Genomic DNA, 24,267 nt, shown 5'->3' with positions numbered 1-24,267 from the left:
AAAAAAGTTACGAGATAGATACTGCACATAACAATACAAATCGCCAGCCGGATCAATGCAAGAACAGCATAGAAAGGATAGATTCATGAAGTCGAAAAATTGTCCAAAAAATCTCAAACACATTGTTCAGCAACCAATTCAGTCATAGACATTAAAATTGTGATAATTCAGTTATAAATCTTTTGACAATTTGACAATTTAATATTTTTAACCAATTTTGATCGAAAATCGTCGACATGGATCGGCTAGCGTACATGGCGAGCAGCTGGCATACATGACATGATTTGCTCTGACGTGGGTGATTGCTAATTTTTTTTTATAAATTATGAACTCTTTTCTTCTTTTTTCCCTTTCTTTTTATTTTTCCTTTCTCTTGGATAGTGGCCAATCGCCGATGGTTGGCCTGAGGGGGGGCGAGGATGGCCCGAGGGAGGTGCCGTCTAATGGCTAAAAGAAAAGGAAAAAATGGAGGAAAATTTAAAAAAAAGAAGAAGATTAAAGTGCCTTCATTTTCGTAAAAGAGGACCCTAAATTGATAAGGGCATGAAATGACCGCGACAGTCTCAAATAAGGATCCGACATCGTTGGCCGATCAATGCCATTTTCCATCAAAGACAATTGTTTATCTCTCTTCGTCCCGTTCATCATCTTCTTCATCAAACAAGATGAACAGGGAAGAGCGGCCAGCCAACAACTTGTTTAGAATTTTTCCAAGAAAAAGAAAATTTTGAAAATCATCCACGTTAACATCGGCTGGCGTTCATGTCAGTAATTTTCGGTCAAAATTGATCGGATGAGTAAATTGAAAAATTATCAAAAGACGTAGAACTAACTTGGCGCGATTGAAAAAATTAAAACTGAATTGTCCGGTTTATGACTTTGGACAATTATCACACAAATCACAAATTGGTAACCATCAAAAGTTGGATAGGATGAACGACATACCGATATACCATCCTATCTTCTTACAAGTTCCATCTTCATCGATGATATATGGGAATGGTGCAACGTATCGTAATTTTCGGAGTAAAAAGATATTCCATAAATTATGAAGAAATTTGATCAGAGAATATCCAGCTCATTAACCAACAAAAAAAAAAAATGCTACTTTCGTTAACAAAAATGTTAAAAAAACAATGTTACTTTCGTTAAAAATCCCGACGAACCTCTATTATAGTCCTCCTCGAACAGACGGAGCCTTTAGAAATATTTTTCACCAAGAACTAGCTATGTAACTCTTAGAAAAGAGAAAAAACGAATGTCAAAGAAAATCAACAAAAGAGCGACCTCATCCGCTTTCCCACACTTACAAAAACTTCCAGATCGCCGACTATCGCCGCCGCCGCTGCCGCCCTCAGAGTATGATGTCCTTCAGAGGAACCAGAAAGCTGACCGGCGCACTGTTGCCCTTATCGCGAATAACTAAGGAGCTACTTCCATCGCCGCCGCCGCCGCCGCAATAGACGCTCGTGCCGCCGCCATTGTCATCGCTGTCGCCGTCGTGATGGTCGAAATGGTAGAGATTGTAAGTGGCTTGATCCAGAGTCCCTTCTCTGTAGACGAAGACGCTCTCGTCCTCCTGCATGCGTCGCCATTTCTTGTACAGATCAAGCCTGTGCAGCGGCATGCCCCTGCCCAAAATCCGGATTTAATTAAATTAAATTTCTTAATAAAATCATTTCTGCTCATATTTAATTATATCGCAAGATGCTTTATCGTGTATCGATATTACGAGATATTGTTGCTTTCTAATGGCAGAGAGGTATTGCCTGCTGCTTGCTCCTAGAGGTTTAGCTTAGAAAAGGGCATTAAGCAGCATGTTTTATTAGATCTAAATGGAGGACTGTGAAACTCGAATTTCACAAAATAGCAACGAGCATCCGAATGTTTTTCAAAGGGTGGACGAAATCTATAATTATTATTTTTTTATGTTAATTTAAGGGATTAGTATACTAAAATCAAATCCCAAAACTTTCAAAATGTGTAATCAAGTCTTATAATATGTTGTGAAAATGCAATCGAATTCTGAAACTTTCAAAATTTATAAACAACGGAATGACTTGATTGGATCAATTTGATAAGTTTTAGGATTTGATTGCACTTTATTAAAGTTTCATGGCTCAATTGCACTTTCATGTTAAGTTTTAGGACTTAATTGTACTTTTTAAGAGTTTTTCAAGACTAAATTGTACTTTCTTGACAAATTTTAGGACTTCCACCTCACCATTTTTTCAATTCAAAATAGTTGAAATTTATAAAAATAGCCTCGCGTTCGACATGGGTTTTCTCATGTGATTTCTTCGTTATCATTGAAATTCGGATAAAAGTATTATATTTGAATGGAAGATAAAAAAAAAATTGCTTTTGGCTTTTTAAAAGCCGCAAAACACAAAAAAAAAAATTAATATTGGAGCATCAATTAATTTGGTTAATCATCTGAAAAGATTATTTGGAAGTCCAATTTTCGGGGCGTCAAACAATCTACCCTTCTTAATTCAAATAATTTCCCAATAAACTATCAAAAAACAACCATCGCTACTGAAAACTGAAAAGGTAGGAAAAGAAAAAATGATTTAAAAAAAAAAAGATCGTATCCTTTCGCGAGATGCCACGTCAGAAACGCTAAAAAAGAAAGAACCCTAAAAAAAAAAAAGATAATAAACGAAAAAGGCGCAGCAAAAATAAGAGGGAAAAAGAGGGAGGGAGCAGAGAGCAAGGACGGAGGGAATCGCACCGAATGTGGAAGAGCACGGAGATGTCGCACATCTCGAGGTAGGAGTTGACGCCGTCGACGAAGGCCTGGTACGTGTAGCTGTGCAGGCCGTCGATCCTCGGGTACGGCAGCCTCGGCCTCGGCCTCGCCCCGCCGTCGGAGGACCTGCAGCAGCCGCCGCCGCCGCTCCTCCTCCTCCAGATGGGGGAGTAGGCGTACTCTTTCCAGGCGACGGCGCCGCCGGCGGAGGCGGAGGGGGTGAGGCCGACGAAGCCGAGGGTGGCCATGAGGGGCTCGAGCTCGTCGTGGGTCATGATGGGCTTGAAGGTCCGGGTGTGCCAGAGGGCCAGCTTCCTCATGCACTCTCTCATCGATTCCTCCATTTGCCTCCGCCTCCTCTCTCCGGCGTTCTCGGCCTCCTTCTCTCGGCGGTGGGCGCTTGACTTCCTATTCAAACACACTCTCTCTCTCTCTTTCTCTCTGTGGAAATGGGTTTAAGCGACTCCTGGAGGTGTGGGTTTTAGAGCGATATTTGTATTTTTATTTTATTTTATTTTTTCCTTTTTTACTTGATTTTGTGAGAGATTTTAGAGAGGGAGATACGAGAATCCCACGAAATATTTTTAAATATGGAAGCTGGTCGACGCGGCAGTCAAAGCCGGGGCAGCGAGGGCAAAATGGGAATAACGAGCAGAAGAAATTAACGTAACCTTCTTGGATTTATGCGACGGTCCAAGAGGGCAAGATGTGGACCTTGTTCTATGAATCATTTGCAGTCTATGAACATCTGTATGAGATTTAATCCGTGGCTACAGAGCTTGTGAACCGTCTAGGGGACGATACTCGCATCGTTTCCTAGTATGAATAATTATCGGAGTGAGCCAAAATCTCCGACGCACTTAATGGTTATATCTATTAAAGAGACGGACACGGTGTAGAAATAAAAAAACGGATTTGTTGCTATTTTTATTTTTTTACTAGAATTGAAATATTATTTTTATTTTATTTATTTAAAACTTTGTTGTTCGAGAAACTTGCTTTTGGATATTAAAAATCTTATTCGCCTTTATCCCACCTTCTTTGTGGGATAATTTTATCCCAACTATATCCCTCTTATATCCGACTTCATCATGCCTTGAGCATGCACCGGACATAGAATAAAATCCTAAATTTTATCTTGACTACTAAAGATAGCCTTGGCGGCTTCGTTCGAAACTCTAGCTTGATCTAGGGATCAATATATAAGACGACGAGGGTACTTATGATTTATTTTTTTGTTTGTGTATGCCATAAATATTGAACTTATGGCAATGATATTATGGATACATTTGGTTTTGCTTTTTCAACGGGTTTTGGGCCTCCAAAGTCCCTTAAAAAATGTTGGGGTGTTTGACAAGTATTTTCAATGGATATTAGGCCAAATGCTTGCCTTGGGAAGGATGAAGCACAATGCTGGTATAGACCAGCATTGAGCTTTCAGTATTTTCGAAATGCTGAAGGCCCCATTAATGAAATTAATTACTCACCTATTTTAAAAGTGAAACTGTAGTTATTGTTCATCTTCTTCTTTAGGTGGGGCCTGTGAAGGGCGACCAAGGCCGCCTCGGGTCGTGCGACCCCACTCGATGGCCGCCGGCATCAGATCCGGCTTGCCTGCAGTAGGAGCCCTTCGTCAGCCGACGAAGGGTTTTGATTTTTTTTGAAAAAATAAAAATAAAAAAGAAATAGAAAAAAAAGATATATGCAGCCAAAAACCCTTTACAAATGTTTTTTTTGCCAAACACAGCAAAGTTGCAATTCTCTGACAAAAAAAAAAGTTGCAATTCAATTCTTTTTTTATCAAATATCATTTGCATTTTTCCAAAATCGCTTAGGTTAAAGACATTTGTATTTGCTCAAAACTCATTTTCAAACCCCAACCAAACACATCCGATGCAAGATAAACGAAAGTCCACTTAACAGAAAAAAGAAAACTTTGAATGTAGAATTTCTCGAGTAATTCCTAGTTTAGGTAATTATCGCAATAAATCATAATTTTGTAAAGAGAATCCTATTTACTAGAAGTGCGCGAAGGGAGAAAGAGATAAGGACTGAGGGGTTGAGAATAGGTGGCGATGGGATCGAGCATGGAAGATGGCGAGGGGACGGCAATGGCGTGACGGGGACAAAGCTAAAGCTGTGGCTTGACGGACGAACGAGGCTCAATTTTTTTTTTTGTCTTGTCATAAGCATGATTATCGCTCATCGCAAAATGTATTCGTTTTTTTTTTTTTACCGCAATCGCAAGATATATTGGATGGGCAAAATTAAAAGCTTTTGTCAAATTAATTATTGGGAGGACATATTTTGTACGAGGATACATCGCAGGATGATGATGTATGAGGTGACCGATTAATCGAAAGTGAAATGTATAAACACAAGACCTTAAAGGATGACGATGTCAAAATCACTTGGTAAAAAAAGAAACAAGACCCTGTGTCGCTCGTTCGATAACCTACGGTGCACCCTCCCCGCAGCGGATCGCACCTCTCCTGCTCAGAAAAGGTAAGGACCCGCAGCTCCCCTCCAGACACCAGTGTGCGCCGACTCTCATCTTCGACCATGGAGCTCAATCGCAGAAGCCTCCGCGTCCTCTCTCTCCTCGCACTCATACTGCTCGTCTCACCCCCTAACTCCGCCGCTGCCGGCGACGGCGACGACGACTCCTCGATCGTCGCCAGATTCCAACGCTACCTCCGAATCAACACCGCCCAGCCAAACCCTGACTACCCTCAATCCACCGATTTCCTCCTCTCCGAGGCCAAGTCCCTCTCGCTCGAGGGCCGAGCCATCGAGTTCGTCCCGGGCAAGCCCGTGGTCCTCCTCAAGTGGCCCGGTTCCGATCCCTCCCTCCCCTCCGTGCTGCTCAACTCGCACACCGACGTCCAGCCGGCCGAGGAAGACAAGTGGTCCCACCCCCCGTTCGCCGCCCGCGCCGACGCCGAGGGCCGGATTTACGCCCGCGGCTCGCAGGATATGAAATGCGTGGGGATGCAGTACCTGGAGGCGATCCGAAGGCTCAAGCGCTCGGGGTTCGCGCCGGTCCGGGACGTCTATCTCTCGTTCGTGCCCGACGAGGAGATTGGCGGGCACGACGGTGCCGCCAAGCTCGCGGCGTCCGATGAGTTCAGGGATATGAACGTTGGCATTGTTCTTGACGAAGGTAAATTGATTTTCGTGTTCGAGCTTATCATCCTATAATTTTTTCGTCGGGGCGAAAGTCATGTGTTGAAATCAACAGGGGATCTGTAAATAGAAAAATCTAGACCGTTGACTTCAGGACACCGTTTGAGCTATCTGTAACTCGTAAGGTAGTTTTCTTATTTCGGGCCAAGTAAAGGTGATTAATTTTTAACTGTTGAATTTTTTGATCCGATAGAATCCGTATACTTTACTCAGCGTAATACCTCGGAACATAGGTTACCATGTTGGATTAGACATAGCAAGTGATATTAGGACATCCGCGAACAAAACCTTTCCGAGAGAGATAAGTTACTCGGTGCATACTCGGAGTGGATGGAAAAATAATGTACACTTTACTGCATATCGAGTTCTTGCCTTCACCGGGGTGTGAAAATATGAAGCATGTGTCGATTTTTCGAATTTAGGGTTGGCATCACCGACGGAATATTATCGGGCATTTTATGGAGAGAGATGCCCGTGGTGGCTGGTGATCAAGGCAACTGGAGCACCTGGACATGGTGCGAAGTTGTATGATAATACCGCAATGGAGAACTTGCTGAAAAGCATCGAGAGTGTCAGGAGGTTTAGGGCTTCACAGTTCGATATGGTGAAAGCAGGTTTGAAGGCTGAAGGAGAGGTTATTTCAGTTAATATGGTGTCCCTCAAGGCTGGCACTCCATCTCCCACTGTAAGTTCCTTTCTCTATCACGAGCACCAGAGCTTATTACTTCGATGAATAGGTGTCATTAGTCAGTTTGTCTCTCAAATCAATTTGGCAAGATCACTTGATGCTGCATTAACACTCGCAAATGCAATTTTAAGTCCAATTTCTGATAAATACTATACACGCTTAACATTTTTCGGCTGTATTTATTACCATTAGTCTCTTCATTATAAAAGAATTCTCATGTCCTATCCCTCATTTTCATTGGAAAGACCATGAAAATTACTCCTGGTCCCATAGAAAGTGCGTGGACATCACGTTGCCTGTGTGCTGCTATTTGTTCTTCTGTGGTGTCATCTAAGATCCTACAAAACATTTTTCCATGACTCTGTTTGATTGTACTTGTTGGCTCGCTGCTATTGCCCATAGATAGGATCACAGAGAAAAGGTTAATGTTCGTTAGAATGATAAGTTGTCCGAGTGACATTCTTAGCTGACTTTGGTAAACAATTCGACATTCAACAATATGCCTTATGTGTACTTATTATAGAAGGTGTAGGTGTCACTTGGCTTGACATGTGCTCCAATTGAGGACTAAACCTGATACATACTTTTCTTTGCTTTTCTTTGTACTCCCCTGCCAGGGTTTTGTCATGAACTTACAGCCATCGGAAGCTGAAGCAGGTTTTGATGTCAGGGTCCCACCAACTGCTGATCAACAAGCTTTAATGAAAAGGATAGAAGAAGAATGGGCACCTATCTCACGCAATATGACATTTGAGGTAGTGGTCACTTAACAGTTTTCTCTTAGTAACATCTCTATACTCGTGGAAGCTAAAAAATTCGCTTACAGTCATTATTAGTATATCTACTGCAATAAACTTTCCGATTGGATTGTGTGTGTGGAACAACCTTTACAGGGTTTGCTTTTTTTGCCAATTACAAAAATCGATGGCTTTCGGGGAAAAAAAAAAATCGATATTGCTTCTAAAAGAAGAGACTAGTCCCCTCTTCCTCAAAGTGATGTTGATCAGCATGGTACCTGTACTCTTGCAAATGAAAAAACGTTTGCAAATAGTTTACGATGTTAAGAATGGCAAGAATGCATGATATCACTATGCATATTGTGTGGTGAGATGATGAGAGGAATAGTAATAGGGGCCTTGAATCTCTTGAAACCTTAATGTCCTTTATATTACAGCACAAAGGTTTAGATATCTTTTGAAGTACTTAGAAACATCTTTGCAAGCTATGCATTGTAATTTTGATGTTATTATGCACAAATTCCACATTGGGCGGACGGTTTTATGTCCGGATATGAGGATTGCTATGGCCTTAAATGGCAATTTCAGTATGAAGTTATTTAATCATGACCAGTCACTGCTCTTTCAGTTTGAGTTTGTCAGTCACGAGTTCCTGAGAGGTCGGTTACAAATGAGGCCCGCTGAACCCATGTGTTGCTGGTTGAGTGGTAGAGCACCAGCATGTTCCTGCTTTGAAGCACTCTTTATCTTGCATTTACTGATGCTTTAATCTGTATTTCCACTTATGCACATTGGCTTGCTGGGGATGATTATACTAAGAGTATATAGTCTAACCGATTTCTGAGTTTTGGGCAGTTCAAGCATAAGGTTTCTCCGCACGACAAATTGGGAAATCCAATCCTTACTGCTACAGACAGCTCTAATCCCTGGTGGTCATTGCTGGAAGAGGCTGTCAAAAAGGCTAATGGAAAACTTGGGAATCCCGAGATCTTTCCTGCTTCGACAGATGCTCGCTACTTTCGGGATCTGGGTTTGCCAGCAATTGGCTTCTCGCCCATGGCTAATACTCCTATTCTGCTTCATGACCATAATGAGGTGAAGTATATCATTTGAGCTTTTTTCTCAAGTCTCCATCTTTTTACCTTGCTGGCGGTATCTTTATGGTGCTGATTGATTCCCGTGTTTGCAGTTCCTCAGCAAGACCGAGTATTTGAAAGGAGTTGAAATCTACGATTCCATAATTAAAGCCTACGCATCATACACCGGATCATCGGGAGATGGAAGCTTCAAAGACGAGCTATAAGCTGTGAATCTCCAACAGTCGGATAAATTGCCAGGTCCCTGATTCTCTCTCGTGTTGTAATGTGATAAGCCGAATAAAATCGAGGGAATATGTCGGCAACCAAACCCATCAGGGACCCGAGTATTCAGGGCCTGACATGTATGTGCGCTGAGAAGGGGTTGGCAACCATGTATGATGCCGCATCTCGTAGGATAACTTCAACAGGCCTTCTTGGGGCAGTGCTTTCTTGTTAATTTGTTAAATGATGGAATGCACAGCGTATGATACAGACCCTGCGAAAAGAGCAATAGCGTTTCTGTTTCGGTCTAATTTTATCGTGGAAAATTTCTGATTTGCCCGTCTCCAGTCGGCTCTTGTCATACGGCCGCCGTTTCAAGCGAGGATTACTCGCGAATGTGCGCAGCAGGTATTAGGAAATTGTGATCTCTGGTCGCGTGCATCTGTTAGGGGCATCGCGACTCCGACAATCAATACGATGGGGTAACAGGGGACTTGCTCCGAGTTTAAGGGCATGATTTTTCTTTTTCTTTTTTTGTTTAAGGGCATGGAATTGACTGATTCACAATTAGCAAAATTGCTTCTCTGTATTCGCAAAATGAGAAAATTCGTTAGTTTGAAAATTTGCCCATAGAAATCGATTTTTGAAATCTGAAAACATATTCTGAATTTAAAACCATCTAAAAGCAAATTCGGACATGTTTACGCTGAATCGGTTTTCTGATTATTGAAATCGGATCACGTTGGATTTTCAAATATTCGAGAGCGTTTACAATTTTTTAGCCGCAAAGTACTTAAAATGGTAGAAACCATATAAAACCTTTCATAATTCCTTTTTTATTTTTTTTTAAATTTCCAAAATTTACGAATGGAGTAGAAAATTGTAGGAGCAGCTTTAGCTTTAGCAAAGCAAAATTGGCTTTGCAAAGTTCGTTTCTCCTTGTTCACGCAATTCTTTCTGTGTGCGTGCGTGTCTGTGTGGACTGGGGTGGTGTTCCTTTTGCTTCGATATGGCCGAAATGGGGAGCGCCTCTTAGCAACAAGCCGCTCCAATTTCCAGTGAATCTCCATCTCCGCTTCTTCTTCTTCGTCTTCTCATCGCATCGGTTGTTAACCCCCACCATGAGCTCCACCGTCTCATCCCGGTTACAGCGGTTCCTCGTTGTTTGAAGAACTATAGGTAAAAGGTATGTCCTCTGCTGTCGATCGCCGCATTTTCGTGTCAATCTTGGTCAGAAGCGAGCCGCGGTAATCTTTCCTTGCTGCCGGTGTTCTTCGTACTCCCCTCTTGCGCTCCCGGTGCGTGAACTCGTGATTGGGATGATCATGTCGAGCCTACATGGTTGCCACCGGGGTTGATTTGATTCGAGGCGGATTCGTAGCGTCCGTTTTTTTCACTTTCTTCTGCTCAGATTGAATCTTGTCTTGGTTGAAGGTTTTATTAGGACTCCTCCATTCCTTTATCTTTGTCCGTGGTTTCTGTCTGCCTTTGCAGTGTCTGAATCGGAGCGACTCGCCCCCGCCGCTGATATTCGAGGGAACGATTTGGTTGGGATTTCGCGTTCGTATATAAGCTTAGGAGAGATATGTCTCTGAGAATAAAGGCCGTGGTGGACAAGTTTGTGCAGGAGCTGAAGGAAGCCCTGGATGCGGACATTCAGGACCGCATCATGAAGGAGAGGGAGATGCAGAGTTACATCGAGGAACGCGAGCGCGAGGTTGCCGAGCGTGAGGCTGCTTGGAAGGCCGAGCTTTCTCGTCGTGAGGTAACCCATAGCATCACCCTCTGTAGCTTGTCATTGATGGACTGTGATTGCAAGCAACCTTCTACTAACAAGATTAGTAAACCGGTGATTTAGTCTTTTGTGGTAAGTATTAATACATTGTGACGATGCCATAATGAGATTGCCACTTGCATTATTCCTCAGAAGAAGAAGATGGAAGCAGATGCTGGTTCATCTGTGATCCCTATTAGTACTATAGTTTGCATGACTGATTAACATGAACTGGGCGAGATTTATATTTGTTTCGCATCATGAGTTCCCAGCAAATTACTGCAAAAGTTGTACTGCAGTCTGAGCAAGTAAATATCGATAGTGTGGTTTCTTTACACCGTCCATTGTACTCAAACTGCTGAGCATCCATTTTATCCTTGCTGTTTATGGGGTCCATGCTACTTCTTACTCCAATGGGTAAATGGGGTTGGTTAGTTTGATTATGAATGGTCTATCAACTATCTGACCAAAAAAAAAAAGAATGGTCTATCAACTCCACTCTGTTATTTCTATTTTGTCTGAGCTCTGCTGGGTGCTTCCTACAACTTAATCATTGCCACATCAAAGCATAGAGCCTTCAGACGCCTGAAAAGCTATAAGGATGAAGGGTATAGAAGTATCTCCCCATATCTCATCTAGAGTGTTTCATTTCATCTGCCACATTGCTAGGACGATGGTGTCTTGTGAGGAGGATTGTTCAAGTTCAAACACTTATACGTCATTCCACATTCAGAGAGGTATCCAATCCTAAGAATATAGACACTGCCAATATTTGAGGTCTCCATTTAAGGAAATACCAATCTGCTGTCAGCAGCAAGCTGTGTTTTCTTTTCCTGTTAATTCAATATCTTGGTACAAACAGCTTCATGAAAGTAATGTCTGTGCAAGTTGCTGGACCATCAAGTCGTGGATAGTTTATTTCAAGTTTTCTAATGTTTGCTAACAAGTCTGTTGGTTCATCGATCTCATATGGGCTCCTGCTCTGAAATTGGCTTCTGCATTGACCTGCTATTAGGCTCGAATCAGTCACCTCTGTTTCTCAACATCATACATGAAGCTATTTGTAGATTCTTACTGGCAGTATACAAAATTTTATACTTGATGCTCATTTAATGTATTTCTTTTTTGGAGTTTTTCAGCCCAAAAAAAATTGGTCTTTGAGTTTGTCTGATAGCTTGCCTGTCACTTTCTTTTGAGGTTAGGTTGCAGTATAATAGCGTGCTCGATCTGTTTTTCTTTCTGCCTTGTGTAAAGAGAGGAGCAATATCTTCGAGCTTTAACGCATTATCTATTTCAGGCAGAAATTGCCCGACAAGAAGCAAGACTGAAGATGGAGAAAGAAAACCTCGAGAAAGAGAAAAGCGTTCTGATGGGTACCGCATCTCAAGACAATCAAGATGGAGCTCTTGAAATCACTGTGAGTGGTGAGAAATATAGATGCCTCCGGTTTGCAAAGGCGAAGAAATGAGGCATTCAAATGAAGGCGCAGGGGGGAGATGAAGCCGGAACAAAGATGTTCTGCCATTTGAAACCGCAGCTATATATTGGTAATTTGGGGAACTTTGTCTCTAGATTGGCATTATTCTTGTACATTGGTGTCACATCAACAGAGTTGATGAAGTTCGTAGTCCTATGATGTGCTTTGTTCAAGCAAAGGGTGCTAAATGTTATTTCTCGAGAATCAAGTGAAGGAAGCACAAAGGCTTTAACAATGCAATGCCACATTCCTGCCATCTTCTTGTGAAGCAGAATCTTCTAGGCCGGATTGTCAACCCTTCAATGTGGTGCTCTCCCTCTCCTTTAAAATATGCTGCTTTCTATTAACTAGCATATGGTGACTTCGTAAGGAGGCGAAGGCATTTTAGTAAACAGAATTTATTTTTCATTTTGAAGAAGAAAAGTTTTTCACCCTTTGGAGAGAGAATTATAAAAAAAATCTTGAACATATTGTAATTTTGCATATTTAGTCCTAATTTTTTTTTGGCCAATTCAATTATAAACCTTTTGTATTTGTACCAATTCAGTTCATCCGGTTAATTTTGATTGGAAGTCGCTGGCATGGATGCCAGCCATCCTACATAGCGCGGCCCATGGTCGGCGCCGACATGAATAATTTTAATTAGTATTTTAGTATTTTTCAATTATTTACTTATTTATTTTTATCTTTGTTTTTTACTTCCTTTTTCCTTCGGCCGGTTGCTGAGGTTTGACGATCGCCCAAAAGCAAGGGCGGGCCGGCAAGGTCAACCTCGCCTAGCCATGGCGAGGCTCGACCTTGCCCGCACCTCGTGCCCAACCTCTTTGCCCCTTTGCCGGTCGCTGTATGTTAACCATCGACAGGAGAAAGAATGAAGTTAAAAAAAAAAAAAAAAAGAGAGAAAGGAGAGAAAAAGAAAAGCAAATACCTTACCAAAAAAAAAAAAAAAAAGAAAAGCAAATATTAAAAAATAAATTAAAAGATTAAGAAATATTAAAATATTATTAAAAAGATTGTAAACCGGCCGACTGGAGGTAGAAGAAAGGGAAGAAGAAAGGAGAAAGAGAAAAAAAAAAAAATAAAACTGGAAAAAATTAAGACACAATTAAAAATTATCTACATTAGCATCAATCATGCAATGTTAGTGATTTCCAATCAAAATTGGCCAAATGGACTGAATTGGCATGAACGTAAAAGATTTAGAATTGAATTGACCAAAAAAAAAAAAAAAGCTTATGATTGAATTTTACATAATTATAATAAATTTAGGACTTTTGTTAGAATTCTTCCCGGAAAACTATTTTGGCCCCAATGGCAGATCTCTTTCTTTTTTAGAACGTGTGTTTTCTTCTGCTTCATAGCGAAATTGATCAAGCTTTCTTAAAACTACCTTCAAGACCACTCAAAAGAGAAGGTTTTTTTTCAAAGCTATGTTTCCTTTTTTAAATGTGAAGTTCATGTTGTAAGTGATAGATTTATGTAATTACCGAAGTGTATATATTCGTTTAGGCTTTATTATGCGTCACGCTAAAATTCACACAACCGTTCTACTTCCTTTCATTTTCTCCATTAAATATGTACACGATGAATAATATATTGTGTACTAATTGCTCATTAAATTTAAATGTTGCCTCCGACCAAAAAAAGTTAGACATGACAAAGAATTAAAAATAATATTATAAGACGTAACCAAACATTGCTTTCGATTAAGAGATGTTTAGATAAACTAAAAACAAATTAAATGATTATATCGCTAATCAATAAACGAAAATAAATATATTAAACGATGCATAAATAACCTTTCTTATTATGTTTTAAATGTGTTGGAAGTGCTTTATAAATTAGGATTCTATTGGACAATGATCGATATGATAGGATCTGAGTAAGATTTTTAGTTCTAAAATGAAAAAGCAAACAGGCACAGCCACAGCGCGGCTACCGCTGTTATAAGGCTGGTGCGAGAAGCCAGAACAGAAAAGAAGTGCGTTATCAAGAGATCTTTTTGCTTCTGAACTTCTCTTAACGCTCAGATTGCCTAATTTTTGCTCAATCGGAGGTTAACACCGTCAGTGCCGGGTGGCCAGCATATCCGATTATACTGTATATGTCACAATAGATCAAGGCCTTATAGGTACAGCTTTAATAACCAAACAAATTGGAAGCCGACCGATATCTTACTTGCCCAAGAAGCAACACTTGAAAAATAACTGTTCTTTCTACACTTCTACTCTGCACACATATGAGAGTTACAGGAGGTGATCTTTGCTCTGGTTAATCTGATTCTTTGACCGTATGATTCAATATCAATGAAGGAATGAATAATCATCGAAAGGAAGAACTGCAGGAGAAGCCGTAGAGCACGATGTTGTTCGGTGGACAGAGAAGACATAACTTACTATCTTCGCAGCTTCCCAATGGAGTGCAAGTACACTGAGACAGAGACAACTCTGCAAATATACAGAGAACAATTAGGACATTAACTGAAGAATCACCCAGGTTCATCCTATAAGATGGGGATTTCCTCGGTCCTGTGTCATTGTTACTACCTCCAAAATGAAGATTGCTAACACTAAATTACTACCCATATAGGAGAAATTACTATTCTGAAGCAAGATACCATGCCATGGCTTTTTAGCATGGGACCATAGCAGATCCCTTTTGTGAGTGTCTTTACATATGCTGGTGCAAACAGTAGCAGAAAATGCATTGTCAAGAGTTTTATTCACCATATGATCCTTCTCAACCACCGACTATGCTAACAAAGCCAGCAGATTTGTAATGTTTGGCGATTGGAGAATGGAGAAAAGTACAGTTCAAAATGTGACGAGTAAGAAATGAGACATGAATAGAGAAGCATAATAGAATCTTACGTTGAACCAAGGAAGAAGGCAAGGGACAGATGAAACCCAAAGAGAAACACAGAAACAACGGCTGTCAGAAGCATTGCCACTGAAGTAGAATATACCTGCTCATTTGAAATTTATAAAATTTAGTAGGAACTCTCCAAAATAAGCACAGAAGAGTGTCAGTCGTTTCCAGTCCACTTATTATGACCTATGAAAACCAACAACCATCATCCTAATCATTTAGTGATTATGTCATATAAAAGGCATAAACATAGCGAACAACCTCAATCCTAGCTTTTTGGGACATAAAATCAAGGCGACGTGTCTAAAGAATCTGGCGATAGAGTAGCATTGCTTGATTTCCTTTGGCAGAAAAACACCAGATTATGGACAAGCAAGGCCTCTGAGGCTTATACACTTTTACTGATGTGGGGGACTATTAAAGAGTTTGCTCAAGTTACAAGTCAATTTACCATTTCATGGCAAATATTACAGGCATATTAGGCACTTAAAATGTAGCCTCAAAGTGAAATATGAAATGTACAAAATGTTGAGATAGAAGAAACATAGTATACCACACTGGATCCTAATTTGGTATAATGTTTCACTCTTTGATGCCAAATGCAAAAGATGTCTTACCTTCACAATATTGTCTGCGTACTTCATCACCATAGACACAGCAATGCCACTGTTTACGCACAACAAGAATAAGAACTGTAGATCAATTTAACTCGAAGAAGAGAAGGTTTAACCATATCTGGCTTCAAATAATATTGAGTCACCTGTGCATCCATGCAAAAAGAGAAAGAAAACAAATTGTCCTATTTTGGTTTGTGATATCAGAAAACAGACAGAAAAATGCTAAGACTAAAATCAGAAAAGGTTGACACAACAATAGCAATAACATATGAACAAATGACACTCCGCAAAAATGGCAGAGTGAGCTTAAAATTTTGTTTGATCAATTCACAGTTAATAGTCTGCTATGAGAAGCAAAGCTTTAATACCAAAAAATTACGCACCTCAGTGCATGGTTGAGAATCATGAGAGTTGTAATCAAAGAATATCCATGGAAAAAGCCCCTGGAAGTTCAAAGAGGAAAGCAACTATTTTCAATGAAGCATCGGTACTGCAGCACTTCAACGGTAGAGCGCACCAGAAAACTATTCTTCAACTATGTCAAGGTCTCATTCAAAGGTGCAATCTTAGACATAGATGCATAAAGGAAGGTTAGATTACTTGTTTGCAACTGCATCAAAATCTTGGATGACTATCGCGATAGCATTGAAGATCATCCCAAATATATACAGCCAGAAGTTCTGCACATTTATGTTTCTAGAAGGCCGCTTTTTCATTATAGCCTGCAAAAGAGGAACCTCTTAATCAGCATCAAAGCATGTGCAGCATATCTCTTCCTTTGTTCCAACAAATCCTGAATGGAAACACTATGCATTTCAGGCAAACATAATCGAATGCATTTACATGACATCCCTGGTCACATTATACAGAACTAATAGAGCAAGCAATTACCAAGTGATGCTTCGATGAAGCCAAGTCCAGAAACTTTAAGATCATACACAACATACCTCAGTGTAAACTCCAGCAAACCCACTCAGAAGTGCCATTACCTGAGAATAAATTGAAAAAAGTGAAGGCTAAACTTATTAAAATAAACAATGCTTTTCTCCCCTTAATTCTTTATTTTGCTCTATCCAAACTCAAAAAGATAAGAAAAGAAGCCAGCAACTTACAATTGCCATTATCCAACCTTGAACTGGAGTTTCAAGGACGCGATCTGAGCTGCACAGGGTTTTAATTACCCGAGACATCATAAAGAATCAATTCGACAGTATTTTGGAGTTCTCTAATAAAAGTACATACTATAGAACAGAGGCGACAATATTTGGAAACTACTGCTAGTGAATAAAAGCTTATGCAGATCTTAATCTACTTTGTAGCCATTTTACCAGCACAGATGGTTAATAACAAAAGATTACATGACCAGGACTGGGAAGAATTTAGACATAATACATGGTCTAGCAAATTACAGCAAGAAAAAGAATTGACAGGAAGGACAAACTCACTTTGAGTTTAGTTGCGCTGTAGTGCAGCCTGCACAAAGGAGAACAAAGGCTGCCCACTGAATCTCACTCAATCTGAGATGCCAGAGCCATTAGATTACAATTCATCATCGAATAGCCAAAATTGAGAAAACTAACTGCGTGTAATCTGCACTTTTTTATGGTATACTTCATTTAAAAAGAAATTTTTCGTACTTTACTATTTTCTTGTGTCCATCATTTGCAATGGTTCTAAAACCAACATAGTTCCCACAAAAAGGACAAATAAACTTTTCTTTGGATCCTAGTATTGCCATCGCATATTGCCTTTACCCGATTTACAAAAACACACTTCTCATAAAAAATAAAACCATGCAAGTGTGTAAAGATGGACTTACTCTCTCTTAAGTATGATTCTGTATAAAACACCAGTACTTATGATATTCAGGTTCTTCAGTATCTGATATCCAGGAGCATTCACGTATGCAAAGATATAATACTGCCAGAGAAATTGAATTGTAATTGCATATAATTAATTAGAGAAGAAAGATTAAATCAATATCACCACCAATAAAGAATGAACAGGGCGCAACAACTGACCTGAAGCAAATTCTTGACAAGGTAAAGAAATGCAGGAATAGGATAGACAATGACTTCATTCAATGTTGTACTCAACCTACACCAAGATTAGAAAGAAGACGAGAATGACTTCACTCAATTTTCATCATAGCAATGAAAAATGTTCATTTATATAGGTGATTAGAATAATAAACAAGGTAAACGACTTCTCAATGAGATCTTCTTGAAGATCTTCATAAACAGGAGACCATTAAGAAACACTAATATCGCACCATCCAAGCGAAACATATTGTGGAGTTATCTCAAAGAGATATTAATGGGATGCTAAAAACAAAATACAAAAAACAGGAAAATCGACAACACGATAACCATGCCAAATATCGTTTTTGTCTCGGACAAGCTCCTACTAATTAACTTCCAGAAAATGAATGGCAAAGTAACCTGTTATCTTCAGTAACCCCTTCTCTTCTCCATATTCTTGCCAAGGCAGCAAGTGACAAGGCGCATTTTAGAGTCTCCACCTGACTCCAACAAACAGTAAAATGGTTAAAGCATGCTCATACATATACCCACCCTAGGCATCCAAAGATTTTATTAGATTTCTGAATGCTCATTCACGTCATGACATCAGAAGGTACCGATGTAATCTCACCATGAAATTTGCAGTGGTAACACTATACTCATACTTCCCAGCTCTCTTGGACCAAACAATGAGGATTGATTGTGAACTAGTAAGAATTGTCAAAGCAAGCGTGACGATTGACCTATCTCCATAGAAAAAAAGACCTGCCATCAATACTTCCTTGCCAAAACCCAAAAAAGACGTGATCTACAATAGTATAACAGAGAAAACCAAACGTTCGCACTTGCGCTTCCACTTAGACCGGTCACCAGAGCTGCCTCCCAAGGTAGCCAAGGGGTTCAGTGAAACTGCATGATCAGTAGAAAATACCGAATAGTCACGCCAAAATATGATTTACAGAAAAAGCAGATGCATGGAACCTAACATAAATTAGATAGATTACCCATTAAAAGCTGCATCAAGTTCTAGGGTGGGCTTTAACAGAAACATACCGCCTGAAATAGCTTTTCCTCGTAGGCTTTCTACGTCGTCTTCATTTGTGTCCCCATCCTTATCCTGAAAAATTACACCGTTCCACACAATTTTAGCTAAAATTCAGGGACAATGACTGCGGAATTGGCCACATAGGAACTGAGAAGAACTCAAACTTCGCAGAACCCGAAAACCACAAGCATTTTCAACGCAGGAAAACTTTCTGCAAGCCAATTCGACAAACACACGGCTCGATTACAGGAGAGTTCCTAAAAAATACTTGAAAGGGGACGAGTTCCAGCTAATTGAGGATCAATGCCGCAATCAGTACAAACAAAGAGCGCCGAGAAACACAAAGTTTCCGAAAGGAGCGGAGGGAGCGAACTCCAAGCAGTCACGATCTACTTTACAGCAACGAAATCCAGCTCGTTCGACTCAAAACAAACCAAAAGATTACAAAAAAGAAAAGAAAAAGGATGCGATAACCCGCACTCGCGCACGACGAATCCTCACATCCGTCCGCAGCGCACAACTACAACGTCGTACTAATGAGTAAGATTTCCGAGGCTCAAAGCACGGACCTGATCTTTGAGCTTCCGATACTCCATTTTCGATGTCGAATCAGCTGCGTGTTTCCTTCGAGATCTCGAGCTGGCGAGCAGCGCAAATCAACTCCTCTGCCAGCGTCCGCACGCTTCACTAATCAGTGGAGACAGACCGGAAGAAGAAGAAGAAGAAGAAGAAGAAGATGATCCTGCAAATGCATATGGGCTGGGCTTGCGCTTGAGGCCTCCAATTACTTATCTCTTCTTCTTTGTTCCTTCAAAAATAAAAAAAAATAAACATAAATATATTCGTGTTTTCTTTAAAAAAAAAATGCAAATATATATGGTCGAGATTTATTGAGAGTTTTTCCGGATTGACTTTACTTGACCAATAAAGTTAGCATAATATCTCCTGATCGGAAGTTTAACTAATTAAAGTAAGCTTTTTTTCCGGTGCACTTTAAAAAGAAAGTAATATAAAAAAAAATAAATCAATCGTTTTGGTTACTCAAAAAATCATCGACTTTCTTTTTTTTTTTTTTATCGCTATTGTGAAAAATACTCTAGATTAGATGTTATTTGCTCTTTCTCTAAGCCAAATCGATAAATTACGCACAAAATTTCCTGCGGAAAAGAAAAGCAAAGTTTCGGTTTGCAACAAGTCGCGAAAATCCTCCGGGCGGCTTGAAAATCACTATGTTTGTGTATTTTGAAGATTTGAGGTACTTTACCATTTTTTTCTTTCGAAAATTCGATATCTAACGCTACGTAGGAGTTCGAATTCAAATTCTAAAATTCATAAGAAAGCGTACAAAATTATAAATAAAAAAAAGTTAAATAAAGAACTAAGAATGGCACCCGAAAAAAAAAACTTTTTTCTTAAACTTCTTCTAATTGTTTATAATTAAGATTGCTAAACCAGCACATGCGATGCTTAAATGATTGGGGAAGTAGCCTCGTCTCCGACTGCAACTACGTTTGGACGACAGATAATTTCACGAGACCCCCACGTGCTTTGGCAGGTAATGATGTTGATGGACGCTTTGGCAAGTAATGATAAATATATACAAGAAAGAGCAAAAAAAAATAAAAATAAATAAGAGTACGGACGTAAAGACTCGATTTTACCTAAAGGTCTATAAAGTATTATACGAGTATCGTAGATCAGTTAGATTCGGAATGCGTAAGGTTGCTCTGATTCAAAGTAGTTCGCAATGCACAAGTTGCTAATTTAAGGACACGAGCATCGAGATCGAACTATCTGAAAATCCACGAAATATTAAATCCATGAAATATTAAATTTGAACTAGTCAACCCTATTAGAATTCAGAAACCACAAACGAAGTAAAACGTAAAAGCGAGAAAACGAAATCGTGACACGAGATTTATCTTGATTTACTTTTAAGTTAGAGTTATATCCAAAAGATGATTCAACTACACTTGGCACATCACACCTCCTTATTAGATCTCTCAATTGCAATAAGAAAGAGATAATATATAACAAGAACTATTTACGGGCAAAGCTCAAACTACTAATGAAATATTATGGGCTCAAACTATAAATATCCTATGATGGCTCGGGGAGCTGCCTTCGCGATCTCCGCCGGAGCGCATCCTAGACCTCAGCCTGCTCTCGCGGGAGCGGGATCTTCACGCCTTCCCGTCGATGAGAAGCATGAATCACATTCTCAACAAACTCGTGCACGAGTTTTGATTCGGAGCAATTTGCGCGCATCTGTTAACCAAGCGCGCGGCCGACGAGGGGCGATCTACTGTCATCCCTGACCAAAAATTGTTAATTCATCGGCGAAAACTACATTTCTGACGAGGCTCGTCATCAAACTCCATGCCCCCCTACAAAAAAGGCTCGCCGGTTGCTCTACACAACGGTGACAAAGGAAGGGGCAAAACGGACAATTTGACGTGTGCTCTTTTCGCAGGAATTACGGGCCAAAAAGTAAATTCCCGCTCGCATCTAAGGTCGAGAATATAGCTAGCTCCGATTAAAGGATGATTAGACCTTTTGATCATCATTTCCTTCTCTTTTTGCCTTACTGATACATTATTCTTTTTTTTTTCTTTTTCTTTTTTCGGCAGTCGACAGAAAATCGTGGCACGTCCCACGATGCGCCATCGCATAACTTAAGGACTTTAACAATAGTACCACCGACATTGAATGACGATTGCTTCGTTCGAGTTTTAACGTTAAAAATCGTTCAAGATTTATTTATTTATTTATATAAGACGACTGGAATTCTTATGAAAATTACGGTAATGACATTGTGCAATTACGATGGATCGCCCGACGGCACCAACATTAGTTCCACGTAATACGAGCGGTGGACCCCACGCGCTACGGCCACGGCCACCCCCACCGTCGTACGCCTTCCACAGAAAAAGGCGAATAAAAACCAGCCTGTGATGCAGCTGTGATCACCTCTGCCTCTCCCCTTCCTCCTCCATCGCCATTTCTCTCCATTCGTCTTCCTTCTTCCGGTGCACCCGCGCCTCCATAACCAACCCCCACGATGCAGAAGCGGAGCTTCATCCCCAACCTCTCCTCCACCGCCCCGTCCCTCCCCCTCTCCCAGAGAGCAACAGAGCATCAGGGCAGCGGCCTCGACACCCTCCAGCGGGGCCTCCGCCGGCGTCTCTCCTCCCTCTCCCTCAAGATCCAGCCGGCGACCTCCTCCTCGTGGAACCTGCTCCGCCGGACCAGGTCCGTCTCCTCCATCGGGGCCTCCGCCGGCGGCTCCATCAGGAAGTGGTGGGACTGGGGCTGGTCCTGGATCATGTCCCGCAAGCCCGTCTTCGCTCAGGATCTGGAGATGAACGAGGAGGAGACCAAGGCCATCGGGTCCCACAACAGGGGGAGCTGGAGGCACGTGTTCTACAAGGTCCGGTCCGAGATCCGGCGGCTCGTCGGGTCGGACAACCACGTCGGCCTCCCCCGGACATGTCGGTACGACCCTGTGAGCTATGCCCAGAACTTCGATCACGGCAGGAGATCGCCGTCGTTCGTGGAAGCTTATTAATGGATTGATGTAATGCCCGTACTGAGAGAGCTTGTAAGGGAGAGATCGAAGAAGAAGAACGAGAACAAGTATGACGAGGAGGAGGAGGAGAGATCCCAAGATCCAGAAACGATGTGGAATAAAAGACCCCGAGATCCAGACTCCAATGGACCGAGTTCCCTCTTCTTCTTCTTCTTTTTCTTGCTGTTACAGCGATTGTTTCATGTGTTTATTCTTTTCTTGTTTTCTCATTTCTTCTCTCTCTCTCTCTCTTCATGTTCGTGATGTTGATGAAAAAGATTGCTCTTTTTTCGTTTTTTCGCTTCTGGGCCTGTAATTAGAGACCAAACTGAGAGTGTGTTATATTAAATCAAAGCTGGCTTCTCTCCTTCTGGAAGTCAGATTCAGAGTTATTGCAGTATAAAGAACAGCTGTTGTTGTTGTTGTTTTTCTGGGTCTCTTTGGCGTTAGCAACCTCTGTTCTTCCCTCTGCTCAAGCATCAGTTTCGCAAACGCCTGGAGCACGAAACACGTCGCAGAGACGAGATCTGCGAGCGAGACTCGCTTGAATCACATCGCAATGCGCCTGGAAACTTTTCCAGCGCCGAGAAGTCTCTGCAGCGAGGCTATGGTTGCGTCGCCGGCATCTTTTTGAGTTGGCGGGTCGTGATCCGGAAACAAGGGGAGGGAGAAATGGAGGGTGAGTTCCACCCACGTTGACCACTGACCTGACCACGTTCTGAGATCCAACCACAACATCCCGCGAGCGAACGAGGTTGCTGCGCGCGCACCAGCCCTTTTCCTCTTTCCTGTCTTGGCGTGTCGGTCGGTGACAGGTCGATTGCTAGAAGAAGAATAATATTTTCTCGAGAGAGGAGATGCCAATCATTGCCAGCGAGGTTGATGTGATGTTAAAAGACGGAAAAGAAGTTTGATTTTTATTTTCAATTTCCTTATTTATTTACGTCACAATTTTACGTTTAATACAAGATTAATTGGCAGCATATTATGTACCATAAAAATTATTCATTTATTTTTTAAAAATTTATGGCTCATAATATGCTGTTATTTTTATAGTGGTTCAAAGATCATTATGTCAGTAAAGTCTAAAAATTAATTGAGCCGGAATGTCGTGAAATTGATAGACGGGAAATAAAAGTATTTTCACATAGGACAAAGTTTGGTCGCTCTTTCAATTTTGTTTAATTGAAGATGAAGGGAGCAAGAGAATACAGAGTATAAAACAAAAAGGACGGAATTGTGGGGGACAGCGAGCGAGCGGTAGGTTTGCCTCCAAACCATCTCGGTTAAAAGTGTCGGTGCATGGGGACCCGAGGTCATTATTGCCATTTCACATTCGTTGGAAAATTACAGTATAGAGAAGGGTTAGTATGACAAAACATCTGTGATAAATTTACTCCAAACTATTTTTTGATCACGCAAACTCTTAAACTGATACACCTGTGACAAATTTACCAAAAATTATTTTTTTACCACAAAAAATACCAAAATGATACACATGTGATAAATTTACCCCAAAATTATTTTCTTACTACCAAAAATTCAAAATTGATATACCCGTGACGAATTTACCCTCCATTAGTTTCTATTAAGTTGGGTTAATATTTCGAAAAATCCCAAATCGATACACTTAACAAACAGAAGGTAAAAAAAAATCCAAACTAACGCACCCTTTACTTGTCACTTATCATCCAAATTAATAATTTGAAGGTAAAATTTAACAAAAATTAACAGATGATAATTTTATCACATGTGTGCCGGTTTGAGATTTTTCGTGGTAAAAAAAATAGTTTTGGGTAAATTTATTACGGTTGTACCGGTTTGAGATTTTCCGTGGTATTATCCCTATAGAAAAACAAGAAAATAAGAAAAGATTTTGGACTTCTTGAAATTTCGCGATTCGAAAAATTTTATTTCATGTAAAGTACCTTAAACCTTTATTTTTTTTTTTAGTGTTTTACCAATACCGCCAGATAAAATTATTCATACACGTATTTTCTTTTCTTTGAAAATATATTATTTTCCCATTTTCTAAACTTTACGAGTCACTCTTGTTTAAATTATTTGTGAATATTTTCATTCGTGTAGAATCAGAATATATCTTAAAATAGATAATTTATTAAGTTATACCCCATTGCATATGGGAATTCTAATGTTTGGTGTAAATAGGAGGGTGAAATTCTTAGTTCATACCACACATTAATACGAGCAGTGCGGATTCGATGACGATTGC

The 24,267-nt window shown here is 40.5% G+C and overlaps 5 protein-coding genes across 8 annotated transcripts; 3 read left to right on the top strand and 2 right to left on the bottom strand.

Annotated features, from left to right (window-relative positions):
- Positions 1 to 1,255: 1,255 nt before the first annotated feature.
- On the bottom strand, positions 1,256 to 9,837 carry LOC115756843. The gene is made up of 4 exons (XM_048272506.1): positions 9,635 to 9,837; positions 2,735 to 3,195; positions 1,494 to 1,631; positions 1,256 to 1,457 (listed from the first exon to the last, which is right to left on the bottom strand). Exons 1-4 carry the CDS (start codon positions 9,785 to 9,787, stop codon positions 1,355 to 1,357), a joined length of 855 nt encoding a protein of 284 aa, XP_048128463.1. The 5' UTR covers positions 9,788 to 9,837; the 3' UTR covers positions 1,256 to 1,354.
- LOC115756844 lies at positions 3,174 to 22,426 on the top strand. Its single transcript, XM_030696813.2, has 3 exons — positions 3,174 to 3,198; positions 21,453 to 22,121; positions 22,158 to 22,426. Exon 2 carries the CDS (start codon positions 21,528 to 21,530, stop codon positions 22,032 to 22,034), a length of 507 nt encoding a protein of 168 aa, XP_030552673.1. The 5' UTR covers positions 3,174 to 3,198; positions 21,453 to 21,527; the 3' UTR covers positions 22,035 to 22,121; positions 22,158 to 22,426.
- LOC115756840 (aminoacylase-1) lies at positions 5,296 to 8,999 on the top strand. Its single transcript, XM_030696808.2, has 5 exons — positions 5,296 to 5,915; positions 6,361 to 6,623; positions 7,244 to 7,381; positions 8,219 to 8,458; positions 8,553 to 8,999. Exons 1-5 carry the CDS (start codon positions 5,315 to 5,317, stop codon positions 8,664 to 8,666), a joined length of 1,356 nt encoding a protein of 451 aa, XP_030552668.1. The 5' UTR covers positions 5,296 to 5,314; the 3' UTR covers positions 8,667 to 8,999.
- Positions 9,762 to 12,168, top strand: LOC115756845. Of its 2 annotated transcripts, none has more exons than XM_030696815.2 (3): positions 9,762 to 9,843; positions 10,159 to 10,429; positions 11,736 to 12,168. In XM_030696815.2, the coding sequence occupies exons 2-3, from the start codon at positions 10,250 to 10,252 to the stop codon at positions 11,904 to 11,906; spliced, it is 351 nt and encodes a 116-aa protein (XP_030552675.1). In that variant the 5' UTR covers positions 9,762 to 9,843; positions 10,159 to 10,249; the 3' UTR covers positions 11,907 to 12,168. The 2 variants fall into 2 exon arrangements, with proteins under 2 accessions (XP_030552675.1, XP_048128464.1); XM_048272507.1 differs by lacking the exon at positions 9,762 to 9,843 and adding an exon at positions 9,858 to 9,962.
- On the bottom strand, positions 13,955 to 19,158 carry LOC115756841 (CMP-sialic acid transporter 4-like). 3 transcript variants are annotated; one of them, XM_030696809.2, is made up of 15 exons: positions 19,036 to 19,158; positions 18,475 to 18,538; positions 18,267 to 18,330; positions 18,053 to 18,164; positions 17,842 to 17,921; positions 17,422 to 17,497; positions 17,220 to 17,320; positions 16,846 to 16,917; positions 16,513 to 16,561; positions 16,348 to 16,389; positions 16,001 to 16,122; positions 15,784 to 15,843; positions 15,401 to 15,449; positions 14,786 to 14,880; positions 13,955 to 14,362 (listed from the first exon to the last, which is right to left on the bottom strand). In XM_030696809.2, the coding sequence occupies exons 1-15, from the start codon at positions 19,060 to 19,062 to the stop codon at positions 14,311 to 14,313; spliced, it is 1,065 nt and encodes a 354-aa protein (XP_030552669.1). In that variant the 5' UTR covers positions 19,063 to 19,158; the 3' UTR covers positions 13,955 to 14,310. The 3 variants fall into 3 exon arrangements, with proteins under 3 accessions (XP_030552669.1, XP_030552670.1, XP_030552671.1); XM_030696810.2 differs by having other exon boundaries at positions 18,426 to 18,538; positions 19,036 to 19,051; XM_030696811.2 differs by lacking the exons at positions 13,955 to 14,362; positions 14,786 to 14,880; positions 15,401 to 15,449 and adding an exon at positions 15,466 to 15,543.
- Positions 22,427 to 24,267: the final 1,841 nt, after the last annotated feature.

This window comes from Rhodamnia argentea, chromosome 11 (assembly GCF_020921035.1).
Source record: "Rhodamnia argentea isolate NSW1041297 chromosome 11, ASM2092103v1, whole genome shotgun sequence".
In the NCBI taxonomy this organism is placed as follows: domain Eukaryota; kingdom Viridiplantae; phylum Streptophyta; class Magnoliopsida; order Myrtales; family Myrtaceae; genus Rhodamnia; species Rhodamnia argentea.
This window is presented reverse-complemented; position numbering and strand designations above follow the sequence as displayed.

Bases quoted from the DNA above. Each gene is read 5' to 3' on its own strand.
- LOC115756840 (XM_030696808.2), top strand. From the start codon at position 5,315: ATGGAGCTCAATCGCAGAAGCCTCCGCGTCCTCTCTCTCCTCGCACTC. The intron at 6,624-7,243 runs GTAAGTTCCTTT...CTCCCCTGCCAG, and splicing joins CTGGCACTCCATCTCCCACT to GGTTTTGTCATGAACTTACA. The intron at 8,459-8,552 runs GTGAAGTATATC...CCGTGTTTGCAG, and splicing joins TGCTTCATGACCATAATGAG to TTCCTCAGCAAGACCGAGTA.
- LOC115756843 (XM_048272506.1), bottom strand. From the start codon at position 9,787: ATGGTGGGGGTTAACAACCGATGCGATGAGAAGACGAAGAAGAAGAAG. The intron at 1,632-2,734 runs GTGCGATTCCCT...GATTTTGGGCAG, and splicing joins TCCGTGCTCTTCCACATTCG to GGGCATGCCGCTGCACAGGC. The intron at 1,458-1,493 runs CAGCGATGACAA...GAGCGTCTATTG, and splicing joins TTCGACCATCACGACGGCGA to CGGCGGCGGCGGCGGCGATG.
- LOC115756845 (XM_030696815.2), top strand. From the start codon at position 10,250: ATGTCTCTGAGAATAAAGGCCGTGGTGGACAAGTTTGTGCAGGAGCTG. The intron at 10,430-11,735 runs GTAACCCATAGC...TATCTATTTCAG, and splicing joins CCGAGCTTTCTCGTCGTGAG to GCAGAAATTGCCCGACAAGA.
- LOC115756841 (XM_030696809.2), bottom strand. From the start codon at position 19,062: ATGGAGTATCGGAAGCTCAAAGATCAG. The intron at 16,562-16,845 runs GTGAGTTTGTCC...AACCCTGTGCAG, and splicing joins ACAGCGCAACTAAACTCAAA to CTCAGATCGCGTCCTTGAAA. The intron at 16,390-16,512 runs GTAAGTTGCTGG...ATTTATTCTCAG, and splicing joins AAGGTTGGATAATGGCAATT to GTAATGGCACTTCTGAGTGG.
- LOC115756844 (XM_030696813.2), top strand. From the start codon at position 21,528: ATGCAGAAGCGGAGCTTCATCCCCAACCTCTCCTCCACCGCCCCGTCC.